The 14,140-nt window shown below is 43.5% G+C and overlaps 1 protein-coding gene and 1 pseudogene across 8 annotated transcripts in view; one reads left to right on the forward strand and one right to left on the reverse strand.

Annotated features, from left to right (window-relative positions):
* The window catches only part of LOC100516390 (ankyrin repeat domain-containing protein 26), a 100,978-nt gene extending 97,420 nt beyond the window's left edge, over nucleotides 1-3,558 (reverse strand). For 4 of the 8 annotated variants that reach the window (XM_021064875.1, XM_021064869.1, XM_021064874.1 and 1 more), the window contains exon 1: nucleotides 3,124-3,558. In XM_021064875.1, the coding sequence (XP_020920534.1) occupies nucleotides 3,124-3,353 (230 nt within the window). In that variant the 5' untranslated portion in view covers nucleotides 3,354-3,558. The remainder of the gene's footprint in view (nucleotides 1-3,123) is intronic. The other 4 variants (XM_021064873.1, XM_021064872.1, XM_021064870.1 and 1 more) reach the window with 3 other exon arrangements.
* On the forward strand, nucleotides 9,709-11,380 carry LOC102164559 (annotated as a pseudogene).

A 14,140-nucleotide genomic window follows, 5' to 3' on the forward strand; every position in this document is an offset into this window, starting at 1 on the left:
GCCACAACAGGAACTCTAGAAATTATTTTTATCTGTGCAAGATTCATTTTCCTGCTCTTTCCCAGGATCATTTGTTTAATAATAAACTGTTACTAGAATTTTTGTACATTTCCTTTTTTTATTGTCTTAGCAGCCTTTGTGTGTGTGTGTGTGTGTGTGCGCGCGCGCGCAAGTGTCTTTTTAGGGCCGAACCTGCAGCATGTGGAGGTTCCCAGGCTACGGGTCCAATAGGAGCTGTAGCTGCCGGCCTACACCACAGCCACAGCAAAACTGGATCCAAGCCAGGTCTGCAACCTACACCACAGCTCCTGTCAATGCCAGGTCCTTAACCCACTGAGCAAGGCCAGGGATCGAACCTGCGTCCTCATGGATGCTAGTCAGATTCGTTTCCCCTGAGCCACAAAGGGAATTCCAATTTTTTTCCTCAATGATTTACCAAAGTACATCTCTGCAAGTCAACATACATCTATTACTTAAGCCACCTTCCATGGTCACACGTTACTCCATACCAGATGCACTGTAGTGTACTTACAAAATCCTTTATGTGAGTTCTTAATACATTGCTATTTTAAGCAGTGTTGAGAAAAGCAAACTGCATGTTATTTAACTCTACTTTATCTCTAATTATCTCTAACGATTCATCTCTAACTAGTATAAATAGAATTGATGTGTAATTTTTGTAATGTGGTACTTATTATCAAAGTGCATACTTGAAAAGTCAAAAGTGGAGTTCTCCTGTGGCACAGCAGGTTAAGGTTGCAGTGCTGTCACTGCAGTGGCTTGGGTCACTGCTGTGACAACAAATTTGATTCCTGGCCCTGAAACTTCCACATGTCTTAGGCGCGACCAAAAAAAAGAAAAAAGAAAAACAAAAGTGATTTAAACTTTAAGCAGCAGTATAAGTACCAAAGTTCTTTATCTTCACACACTTTGGTATGTGAAAATACTATTTCATTCCACTTTTTTTTTTTTTTTTTTTTGGTCTTTTTGTCTTCTTAGGGCTGCACCTGCGGCATAGGGAGGTTCCCAGGCCAAGGGTCCAATCAGAGCTACTGCTGCCGGCCTATACCACAGCCACAGCAACTCGGGATCCAAGCCGAATCTGCAACCTACACCACAGCTCGCTGCAACGCCAGATCCTCAACCCACTGAAAGGGGCCAGGGATCAAACCCAAGACCTCATGGATGCTAGTCAGGTTCACTAACCACTGAGCCATGATGGGAACTCCTCATTCCACTTTTAACTTAAATTCCTTTTCTTACTATATCCAAGGGTCAGTTATAGATATGCATAAAAGCACTTTACCCAATTTCAAATTAGAGATTTTTTTTCCCTTGTTGATTTCAGAGATTTCTCTGTAAAATGAGCAAGGCCAGGGATTGAACCTGAGTCCTCATGGATACCAGTCAGATTTGTTACTGCTAAGCCAAAACGGGAACTCCATGTTAATCTTATTTTCTGATCTACAGAGTGTTTTAAATTTTTTTCGTTGTTAAATCAACCTCCAGAATTCTTGTTTTTGAAGACATTCTTAGGAAGCTCTTTGTCAGTATTAAAAAAAAGTACAAATAGGAATTTGTGTTTTCATCTGATACTGCTCTCACTTTGCATACTTAATTTTTTTTGTCTACTCACACAGTATGTGAAAGTTCCAGGGCCAGGGACTGAACCCGGGCCACAAGAGCGACCTGAGCCACAGCAGTGACAATGCCAGATTTCCTTAAATCTCTGTACAACCCGGGAATTCCTATAACTTGAGGGGCTTTTTTTTTTTTCTCCTTTGGTCAAAGCCTGAAGCATGCAGAGGTTCCTGGGCCAGGGATTAAAATTTTTAATCTATACTCCATCTGAGAGTTTGGCTGGGTTTTTGTTTTGTTTGTTTGTTTGTCTTTTGTCTTTTTAAGGGCTGCACCCACGGCACATGGAGGCTCTCAGGTTAGGGGTATAATCAGAGCTGTAGCCGCTGGCCTATGCCACAGCTTCAGCAATGCCAGATCCAAGCTGAGTCTGTGACCTACACCTAAGCTCACGGCAATGCTAGATCCTTAACCCATTAAGCAAGCCCAGGGATGGACCCCACAATCTCATGGATACTAGTCTGTTTCATTAACCATCAAGCCATGATGGGAACTCCTGAAAGTTATATTTGTGAGATAAAAATCTAGCTACTTTTCTCTAAAAAGCAAGTTATTTCTCCACCATTTATTATCTTTTCCTTCTTACATGAAATGTCATCAGTATCAAGCTCTAAAGTCTTACATATATTTAGGTGTTTGGGCATTATCTATTCTGTTCCATTCATTTATCTGCTTTTCAGTTGTTGGCAAATAATTTGTGGAAATTTACAGCACATTTTAACATCTAGAAGGGCAAATCTTTGTCTACTATATAAAATTTTTTATTTCATCACAACAATTATACACAGCCTGTGTAACTCAAAAATTTTAAAAACCATGATATGGTTATTTGGTTTACACACAAGTGATAAATATGGGAAGACCATACATTTTAAGAAAATGAGTCTTCCTACTAAAAAACACAGACCACTTCCCAGTTCAAAGCTGTCTTTGAACATATATACACAGGCAAACACTGACATAAAATGGATACTGGATTTTATCCCAAGGATTTTTAGCCCAGGAGTTCCTGCTATGGCACAGTGGGTTGCCACAGCTGTAGTGAAGTCTGAGCTGCAGCTGAGATTCAATCCCTGGCTCTGACCGGGGTACTTCCATATGCCACTGATGCAAAGCTCCCCCCCAAAAAAAGTGTTTTTACCCCAGAAGTTTGTCTATCATGGGAATTATTTTTCTCATTATGCACTTTTCTGTAATATATAACGATATAAACTCATGTACATTAAAAATAAGATGCTGTTTGTGTTGAATTGCCTTTCTATAATTACGGGAATTCAGTTAAATCACTTTAAAACCGTGAGTAAAGTGCTCTGTAAGGGGAATTATGAGCGGTTTCTGAAACCAGCTAAAGCTTTTGCTTTTGCTGCCTGTAAAGTCCGCTGGGCGGTGGACCCCACGTAGCTTGTCCAAGGATCCTCAGAGGGAAAACCGACAGGAAGAGTTCTTCCCAGGCCCGCCCCGCCTCCTCCAGCCGGCCCCGCTTACCTGTTCATCTTGTCTCTGTCGTTCAAACCATTTTTTCTGAGCAACAGAATCTGCTGCACCCTGGCTACGTTGCCAACACTGGCTGCCTTGTGGATCTTCCCCAGATCCTTGTCTCGGATGTGGTACCCGGGATGCGAGTTGCTTCTATTTCTGCCCTCCCTCCCCGGACTGGTGGAGGAGCCCAAAGGCGACTCGCCCTTCTTACTCCCAAAGCCAAAAATCTTCTTCATCTTAGAGCATACGGGCTTCAGACACACCTCACCTCCCCCTCGGCTTTTCGCCACGTCCTGAGAGCTACGTCCTGGCCATAGAACGCTATAGATAAGCCGCCCGGGTCTCGCCACAACATGCCAGCCGCAAAGATCCGCGGTTAAGAATCTTTGAGCTCAGAAGAAACGTATCCAAGCAATACCGCTGATCACAGTGCGCATGCGCGCATCAGAAGCTGACGTTACTGCGCATGTGCAAGGAGGCCTGGAGGCCAAGAGCGCCCAACGCGCATGTGCAAGGCCGGGACACTTCAAATCTCTGCGATTGCTTGTGGGCAGTAAAACGTAACTTTTGGATGTTGGTGGGAGGTGGCCGAGCATTTCCGGATATCTGCAAAAGTTAGATTCGTCCACGAGAAAAGCGAAAAGCGTCTTTGCATGCGATTGGGGCTAGAGCTTCGTGGAGCTTCAAGTTATTGAAAGCCTTCTTCCTTTGAGAGCTCCACTAAAACAAAGGCTCAGTCTCTTATCCCTCAGTTTATTCCTTTCCATATCCCTCTGGACCTCGGCGGGTCTCCATGGAATTTAGCAGATGCAACAACAGAAGGCTGTTTTCATGGTTTCAGACATTATGGCAATAGTTCTCATCAAGTGCAAACTTATAAGAAATCTATCTATGTTCTCCACATGAAATGAAAACACATTTCTGGGAGTTCCCATCTTGGTTCAGCGGAAACGAATCTAACATCCGTGAGGACACAGGTTCGATCGCCGGCCTCGCTCAGTGGGTTAAGGATCCAGCGTTGCTGTGAGCTGTGGTGCAGGCTGGCGGCTACAGTTCCAATTCGACCCCTAGCCTGGGAACCTCCATATGCTGCGGGTGAGCCCTTAAAAAGACAAATAATAATAATAATAATAAAAAGGTATACACTTGTCACAAACAATCCATCTTTTCTCACCTAGTTTAAAATACTTTATCTTTTTTTTTTTTTTTTTTTTTTTTTTTTTTTTTTTTTTTTGGCCATGCTGGAAACATGTGGAAGCTCCCAGGCCAGGAATATTAAGCAGCCACAGCAGTGACAATGCCAGATCCTTAACTGCTAGACCATCAGGGAACTCCTGATATTTCCTGATGCAGTCTGGAAAGAGTCAAACACACTGCCACACTGTATGGAGCTAAGAACCACATACACACCAGGACTCCAAGTAGGTTGTGGAAATGTGGTTGACGCTACTATTTTTATGGGGTTTTTTTGGAGGGCGTTGTCTTTTTAGTGATGCACCTTCAGCATATGGAAGTTCCCAGGCTATGGGTCAAATCAGAGCTGCAGCTGCCAGCCTACACCACAGCCACAGCAACGCCAGATCCAAGCCTCATCTGCGACCTACACCATAGCTTATGACAACGCCAGAACATTAACCCACTAATCGAGGTCAGGGATTGTCCTCATGTATACCAGTCAGGTTCGTTACCACTAAGCCACAATGGGGTCTCCCGATTCTAGTGTTTTTGTATGGACCAGAGATACTCAAGCAGTATACTTTAGGACAACCCTAAATTTATGTATTTCCTTGGTCAAATGCTATCCAGATCCCCAAGCAATTGAAACCCAAGATTTCTGTGAACAGATGCCCACTGGAAGTTGTTGCTTGGAACTCCTATGCCTACCTGACTCAAATAATGCCCCGGTGGTTTCCTGCACACTCATTTTATAGGTATGCTAATGGAATTAATAATATTAGAGCAGGAGTTCCCGTCATAGCTCAGTGGTTAACAAACCTGACTAGTATCCATGAGGATGCGGGTTCGATCCCTGGCCTTGCTCAGTGGGTTAAGGATCTGGCATTGTCGTGAGCTGTGGTGTAGGTCTCAGATGCGGCTTGGATCCTGAATTGCTGTGGCTGTGGTGCAGACCAGCAGCTACAGCTCCGATTAGACCCCTCGCCTGGGAACCTCCATATGCTGTGAGGGCAGCCCTGAAAAGACAAAGTAATAATAATAATAATAATAATATGAATAATAATGGTTTTATGATGAAAAACAATTGTTATGGATGCCTTAACAAATCCAAGTGGGTCCAATGTAATCACAAGTGTCCTTCAACTGAAGAGAGGGATGCAGAACAGTCAGAATGATGTGAGACTCAGCACATCATTATTGCCTTTGAAAATGTATCAAGCCACAGCCAAGGAACACAGGTGCCCTCTAGAAGCTGGAAAACACAAGAAGGCAGATCCTCCTCTAGAACCTCCAGAAAGAAACCTTGCCAACATCTTGATTTTAGCTGAGAATCATTTCAGACCTCTGGTCTTCAAAACTGTACAATAAATATATGTGATTTTAAGGCATGAAATTTGTGGTAGTATGTTAAGTAGCCATAGCAAACTACAGTGGGAGGGAGCTAGGAAGAATGAAGAACTGCAGTACAGGTCCTACCCCTCCAAGGACTGGAGGTGGAAGGAAACAAAGAGGATTGGGTAGAAAGACTCTAAAACCACAGCACAGCTCTAACATTTCCAGTCACATCAAGGGGGAGTCCTGGAAGCAACCATCCAATAAAGAAATCCTTCCAGTAATGGGGGAGTTCCCGTTGTGGCTCAGCGAAAACAAATCTGACTAGCATCCATGAGGACGCAGGTTCTATCCCTGGCCTTGCCCAGTGGATTAAGGACCCAGCGTTGCCCTGAGCTGTGGTGTAGGTCGAAGACCAGCTCAGATCCCGAGTTGCTGTGGCTATGGTATAGGCTGGCAGCTGTAGCTCCAATTCAACCCTTAGCCTGGGAACTTCCATATGCCAAGAGTGTGGCCCTAGAAAAGAAAAAAGAAAAAAGAAATCCTTCCAGGAATGGGTGCATTTTGTACCCGTTGTATTAATCGACGGCTACAAGCAGCCAAGCAGCCATGGGAAGCACGGGCATAGGACAGACAGAGAAGTGGATCCAGAAGGACAGCAGCTGAGGCTGTCAGTCTGCTTTGTGTCCCAAGTAGGTTCTTCAGTTTGCCCAGGGTTGGGGAATTCGTGGGACACAGGGCTATCTGTGCTAAAACCAAGATGGTCCTGGGGAAAGTGGCATGGTTAGTTAGCTGATTCCGAACTAGGAAGACCTGATCTGAGCATTTCCATGCCTCAAATACCCCTCCTTTCTGGGCGTCCTCTCAGGATACTTTCTGGGTAACCTGGCAGTTCACACCTGGCAGTTTTCACCTTCTTCCTACCTTTACCACCTAGCCAGAGCAGACACAATCTGTGACTCTGAGATTGCTAAGGTAGCCTGGGGCATCTGTAACTTTTCTTTGTAACTTTCCAACACTGAAACTTAGTTAGGAATGCAAGTTAAGGAGTTCCCGTCGTGGCTCAGCAGAAGCGAATCCAATTAGGAACCATGAGGTTGCGGGTTCGATCCCTGGCCTCGCTCAGTGGGTTAAGGATTGGGCATTGCTGTGACCTGTGGTGTAGGTTGCAGACGTGGCTTGGATCCCGTGTTGCTGTGGCTGCCGCGTAGGCCGGCAGCTACAGCTCCGATTAGACCCCTAGCCTGGGAACCTCCTTATGCCGCAGGTACAGCCCTAAAAAGCCAAAAGAATGCAAGTTAAAATTTCAGCTGTGTCCCTCCATACTCCTCTCCCACAGAATCCAGACTAACCGCTGTGGCTCAGACCCCCACCCCCCAGAACTGTGATCGGATGGAGCATCATTTGGCAACACACCTGCTTTAGCCCTTCCCACAAGGGGCTTTGCTTCCCACGAGGGAAAGGCAAATGTTGGCACTGAGTTTGTTTTCTCATCACTACAGTCAGTCGCCAATGCTCTTCCATCTTCAAGAAAACTGGATGGGCATCTCTGTTTCGTAAAGTCTTAAGCTGTTTACCTTTGCTCCAAACATAGGACCTCTTAGTTTTATAGGGAGTTGGTGCCAAGAGAGTTGTTATGGCCACTTCATTTATGGCCAAACTTTTTTCACTGGAAGCAAATTAATGGCTCAGTCTCCAACCTGGATCCCATGTAGGTTCCAAGAGGGGAATGAGGTAGGCAAAAGCTTAGCATCACCCCTCAGAACCATGTATATGGGGGACCCAATGTTGGGAGAATTAGGCATGACCTACATACTCTGATTACTAGGGTCTAACTTGTTTCATATTTATTTTCTTATTTATATTTTCAGACTTTTCCACAAATATATGTTGTTTCTGCATAGACTTCTAGTGATTTGTTTCTAGTTAAAATAATAAAATAGCTTGATATGTGTTTAAAGAAAATTAAGATAATTTCTTTCTATTAGATTATAAAATAATAAATACAAAAATATAAGCATTAAATACTAGCTTACAGAAGAATGTGAATATTATTGGAAAACAATATAGAGGTGAGAACTTATTAACTTAACAGAAACTACATAACATACACAAATCAATGAGAATGACATGGATTATTAATAAATGGGTTTTGGGGGGGTTTATTATTATTACTTTTTTTTTTTCGTCTTTTGTCTTTTTAGGGTTGCACCCACAGCATTTAGAGGTTCCCAGGCTAGGGGTCTAATCAGAGCTGTAGCTGCCGGATTATGCTCCAGCAATGCCAGATCCGAGGCACATCTGCAACCTACACCACAGCTCATGGCCAAGCCAGATCCTTAACCCACTGGGCAAGGCCAGAGACTGAACACGCAACCTCAGGGTTCCTAGTCGGATTCGTTTCTGCCGCGCCACAATGGGGAACCCCTTAACAATGTTTTGAGAAAAATCAGTTAGTGATAAGTTCAACCTATACACCAAAATAAACTCCAGATTAAAGGTTTTTTTTTTTTTTTGTATTTGTTATTGGGATTAAAGATGTTTTGTCTTTTATTTTCCTCCCTCAGCCAGGGATCAAATCTGCACCGCAGCAGTGACCCGAGCCACTGCAATGACAATGCCAGATCCCCAACCCACTGAGCCAAAAGGAAACTGCGTTTTGAGTTTTTTCTTTTTTTTTTTTTTTCCTACGACCACACCTGCGACATATGGAGGTTCTAGGGCTAGGGGCTGAATCAGAGGTGCTGGCCTACACCACAGCCACAGCAACGTGGGATCCCAGCCACATTTGCAACCTACGCCACAGTTTGTGGCAACTCAGGACCCTTAACCCAGTGAGTGAGGCCAAGGATCAAACATGCACCCTCATGGATACTAGCAGGGTTCTCAACCTGCTGAGCCACAATGGTAACTCATTATTTGTTTTTCTAATGAAACTATTAAATATTTTAAAAGAAAATATGGATGAGTGCTCTTATTTGTAAGTGCTAGATTTTTCAAACAAAAACAATGGAAGTTATAAAAGAAAACAAATACATGTGGCCACATTAAGTTTGTAACCAATAAACAGTATAAATGAAAATACAGAAAAGATATTTATAGGCATAATTAATAAAACATTCTTACTTTCTATACAATCAAGGAACCAGTTTTTTTAATGGTCAAAGGATAAAATCAGCTCAGAAATTAACCCAGGGTACAATCTTACTTGATAGGGATAGTAGTTCAGCTTTATCATCTTGCCTTAAGATAACATTTCCTCTTCAGTTCTGTGACAATTTAATCCACTGGAATCCTGATATTCTCATTACCTTCAAGGCCAACAAATTTACCAATAATGTGGATGGTTTCATGCTCATGGTATTGGTGCATAGGAAAGAGGAGATAGTTTGAAAGTCTTGGTAAAAATTTATTTTGCTATATTATACTGCTATAATTTATGTTAACCCACTTAAAGAAACAAATCAGCATTATTCATTTAAAGAAATAGTTCCCCAAAAGTTAAGCACAAATTCAAAATAATACCACGGCATCACAAATAATTTACAAAATATAATAACAATATAATCAGTTCTAACAGTGACCAACAGCTTTGGCAGATAAATGAAATGTGTGATTTAGGGTCGTGAGAAGCACAGTAACAGCTCACTTTAAGAAAAGGTGTATTTTATAAAACCTAACCAATAGAGACGTTCTTTTTACCTTCTATGTGTTCTTCTAACAACTTTTTTTTCTAATTTTACATGAAAGGACTTGAAGAGGTTTTATGACAGTCGGAAGGAAGGATGAATTTAAGAATCTTAAAACTGGAGTTCCCGCTGCGGCACAACAGGACCAGCAGTGTCTGGGGAGCACTGGGACGCAGGTTTGATCCCTGGGCTGGTATAGTGGGTTAAGGATTCAGCATTGCCGCAGCTATGGCTTAGGTTGCAGCTGCAACTTGGATATGATCCCTGGCCCTGGGAACTCCATATGTTGAGGGGTGCCCCCCCCCCCAAAGAAAGAATCTTAAAATCTAACAAGGATGAGTGAAAGTGTCACTTCTGTTATTGTCCAGAAGCTGCAGGGCTTGTTTCTGGCATCATGGTGTAAAGGGCCTTTCCAAATCCTTATGCAGATTATAACAAACCCCTGGCCGAAGGCTACTTTTTTTTTTTTTTTTTTTGTCTTTTTGCCTTTTTCTATGTCCGCTCCCGCAGCATATGGAGGTTCCCAGGCTAGGGGTAGAATCGGAGCTGTAGCCTCCGGCCTACGCCAGAGCCACAGCAACGCGGGATCCGAGCTTCGTCTGCAACCTACACCACAGCTCACGGCAACGCCGGATCGTTAACCCACTGAGCAAGGCCAGGCGTGGAACCCGAAACCTCATTGTTGCGAGTCGATTCCTTAACCACTGAGCCACGACAGGAACTCCCGAAGGCTACTTTGATTTTGCTGGGAGGCTGACTCCTGGGTTCTTACAATGCTTGAACAATAAGATTCAAGAGCTTCTTCAGCAAATGGAGAGAGGCCTAAAGTCAGCAGACTCGGGATGACACTAGATTGGCACGTATTACTGGGCTTTACTCACACCTCTCTGATGTGTTTGGGACCCTGCCTCCCTGCAGATGGCACATGGCTCTGTAAAGCAAAGTCTGAACTGTTTGACCAAGCGTTCCATCACTTTACTTTGTGGGGCTTCAGGCCCCCTGGCAGTGGCTGCTGTGGAGCATAACAAGATGAACTGTGAGAAGCAAGCAGAAGACTGTATCACCCGACTAATTCACCTAAATAAGATTGATCCCCATGCACCAAATGAAATGCTATATGGATGAATGGGCTACATCTATGCTCTTCTCATTGTGAGTAAGAACTTTGGAATGGAAAAGATTCCTCGAAGCCATATTCAGCAGATTTGTGAAACAGTCTTAACCTCTGGAGAAAACCTAGCTAGAAAGAGAAACTTCACAGAAAAGACTCCACCAATGTGTGAGTAGTACCAAGAATATTATGTGGGAGCTGCTCATGGCCTGGCAGGAATTTATTACTACCTGATACAGTCTAGCCTTCAAGGGAGCCATGCAAAGTTACAAACTTTGGTCAAGCCTCGTGGAGATTATGTCTGCCAGCTGCAATTCCCTTCAGGCAATTACCCTCCTTGCGTGGATGACCCCAGATCTGCTAGTCCATTGGTGCCATGGTTCCTCAGGGGTAATCTACATGCTCATTCAGGCCTATCAGGTGTTCAGAGCAGAACGGTATCTCAATGATGCCTACCAGTGTGTCCATGTGACCTGGCAGTACGGGTGGCTGAGGAATGGGTACGGGCTGTGCCACAGCACCTCGGGAATGCCTATGCCTTCCTGACCCTGTTCAACCTCACGTAGGACATGAACTACCCATACAGGGCCTTTGAGTTTGCTGAGCGGTGTCTAGATTATGGAGAACATGGATGCAGACCATCGGACGCTCCCTTCTCCCTTTTTGAAGGAATGGCCGGGACAATATATTTCCTGGCTGACCAGCTAGTACCCACAAAAGCCAAGTTCCCTGCATTTGAACTGTGTAAGGAAAGTCTGCCCACTGCAGCTCACCGCATGAGGCTTTCTGTATATCAAACCAAGACTAAAGCAACAATAGAGTCAAATTGTGTACTTGATTTAGTTGATTTTTTTCAGAATATGTCTTTAATTCAGTTCCCGTTTATTATTTAATTTTAAAATACCCAAGGAAATCTTTTTTTTTTTTTTTTTGGTCTTTTGTCTCTTTAGGGCCACACCTGTGGCATATGGAGGTTCCAGGCTAGGGGCTGAATCAGAGCTGTAGCAGCTGGCCTAGGACACAGCCACAGCAACACCAGATCCGAGCCGCATCTGCGACCTACACCACAGCTCACGGCAACGTTGGAGCCTTAACCCACTAAGCGAGGCCAGGGATCAAACAGGCATCCTCATGGATACAACTCGTTTGTTAATCACTGAGCCATGACAGGAACTCCTTTAGTATTTTTTTTCCAAGAAAACTAAAAACATATTTATAAACATGACACTCTTGGAGTTCCCGCCATGGCTCAGTGGTTACTGAATCTGACCAGTATCCACGAGGATGCAGGTTCGACCCCTGGCCTCACTCAGTGGGTTAAGGATCCAGCATTGCCGTGAGCTGTGGCGTAGGTCGCAGATGCAGCTCCAATCCTGCATTGCTGTGGCTGTGGTGTGGGCCGATAGCTACACCTCCCATTGGACCCCTCCTAGCCTGGGAACCTCCGTATGCCACAGGTATGGCCCCAGAAAAGCCAAAAACAAAACAAAACGTGACATTCTTAGGCAAAATTCATAGCAACATTATTCGTTTAAGGCAAAAAAATAGAACAATCCAAATGTCTATCAATCGGTAAATGGATAAACAAAATATATCCATACAAGCAAATGCCTTTTTTTATGACAGTCCTAGGACATTGCTTTTCTCTAGGTGGTTGATTATGAAAGAGGACAAAAATATAACTGTATGCTTCCAGGTCAAAAATTTCAAGAGTTGCCAACTGAGCTAGGGACCTAATACCATTTTTCAAATTCTCAATGCTTATTTAAACTAGAGATAAACATACTTTCAAATTCACCTCCTTTTGTTAGCAGAGAACCCCAGCTCTATAACCCAATATCTTTATCAAAAACTTTTGGGAGTTCCCGTCGTGGCGCAGTGGTTAAGGAATCCAACTAGGAACCATGAGGTTTCGAGTTCAGTCCCTGCCCTTGCTCAGTGGGTTAACAATCCAGCGTTGCCGTGAGCTGTGGTGTAGGTTGCAGACGCGGCTCAGATCCCGCGTTGCTGTGGCTCTGGTGTAGGCCAGTGGCTACAGCTCCGATTCGACCCCTAGCCTGGGAACCTCCATATGCCGAGGGAGCGGCCCAAAGAAATAGCAAAAAAAAAAAGACCAAAAAAAAAAAAAAAAAAAAAAACTTTTGAAATTTGACGGTTATTGTGAAAATTCTGATTTGAAGGTTAGTTCAAGATAACTAACAAGGAGTTCCCATCGTGGGCGCAGCGGAAACAAATCCGACTAGCATCCATTAGGTTGCGTGTTTGATCCCTCACCTTGTTCAAAAAAAAAAAACACTTCCCGAGGTTGCTTTCCAGAAAACTTGATAGTGTCTCTTATCTACATGCAAGGCCTAAGTAGTAAAACCTTAAAACATTGTCAAGCAGTATTCATTTCTCTTGTCATGTGTTTCTGTGAACATTTTGATCAATTAATTACATCAATCCTATTGGGCTTTGGGCCTATCAAGGAGTCAGTCTTTAATCCTTAGAGTCATCCCTTTTCATCTCTGATGTCAGTTCCATTTAAACGACATCACCCTGGAGTTCCCGTCGTGGCGCAGTGGTTAACGAATCCCACTGGGAACCATGAGGTTGCGGGTTCGATCCCTGGCCTGCTCAGTGGGTTAAGGATCCGGCGTTGCCGTGAGCAGTGGTGTAGGTTGCAGATGTGGCTTGGATCCCTCGTTGCTGTGGCTGTGGTTTAGGCCGGCGGCTACAGCTCTGATTCGACCCCCTAGCCTGGGAACCTCCATATGAAGAGGATGTGGCCCTAGAAAAGACAAAAAAAAAAAAAAAAAAAAAAAAAAAAAGGCTAAATGACATCAAAAGCCTTCATGGTGGGTAGTTATAGGTAAAAGTGGACATTTTCTCTCTTGTTACTACTTTCCTGTACAACTGAATTGAGAGATATGCTTTCCTCCTATGTCCTCAGGTTAATGTGTCTGATCTCATGATACCCTGCTTTGTCTTAGCTGAGTTTGAAATACAAAATATGGAGAGCATTATTAATCTACTTTGTCTACATGAACTCGTCTGTAGTCTTTACTATTCATACTGAATTCTGATTCCACTTATGCTTCCCCTAAACAGATCAGAGCACCCTATTTCTATATTATTAAGCTGTAAAATAGCTGTTTTTCTCCTACAAGTAAAAATATAGTGTTTGGGATATTCAGGGATCCCATACCAATGTTCTATAGCCATTTATTGGTAAAGGCTAAAAAAGTGTTTCTATGTTCTATAAAGGATTTGACTTACTGGTTCTCAATAAGATTTTATTAGGACTACAAAAAAAAAAAAAAAATCTAACAAGGACGAAAAAGTATGACAGAAAGCAAACAAAAAGTAGAACCAGGGCCCACGTAAGTACTTGCCCACCTGTTAAACCCAAACAGGGGGAGAAAAAAATCACATTAAATTTTGGTAACTTTTGAAGTAGGTTTTCTTTGTACTATAACAATACAAATCATTATCTATTGCCAAAGTTAAAAACAAAAAAATGAGGGGTTCCTGTTGTGGCTCTGTGGAAATGAATCTGACTAGTATCCATGAGAATACAGATTTGATCCCTGGCCTTGCTCAGTGGGTTCAAGTATCTGGCATTGCCGTGAGCTGTGGTGTAGGTTGCAGATGAGGCTCGGATCTGGTGCACCTGTGGCTGTGGCATACGCTGGCAGCTACAGCTCCAATTAGACCCCTAGCCTGGGAACCTTCA

This window comes from Sus scrofa, chromosome 10, assembly GCF_000003025.6.
Source record: "Sus scrofa isolate TJ Tabasco breed Duroc chromosome 10, Sscrofa11.1, whole genome shotgun sequence".
In the NCBI taxonomy this organism is placed as follows: domain Eukaryota; kingdom Metazoa; phylum Chordata; class Mammalia; order Artiodactyla; family Suidae; genus Sus; species Sus scrofa.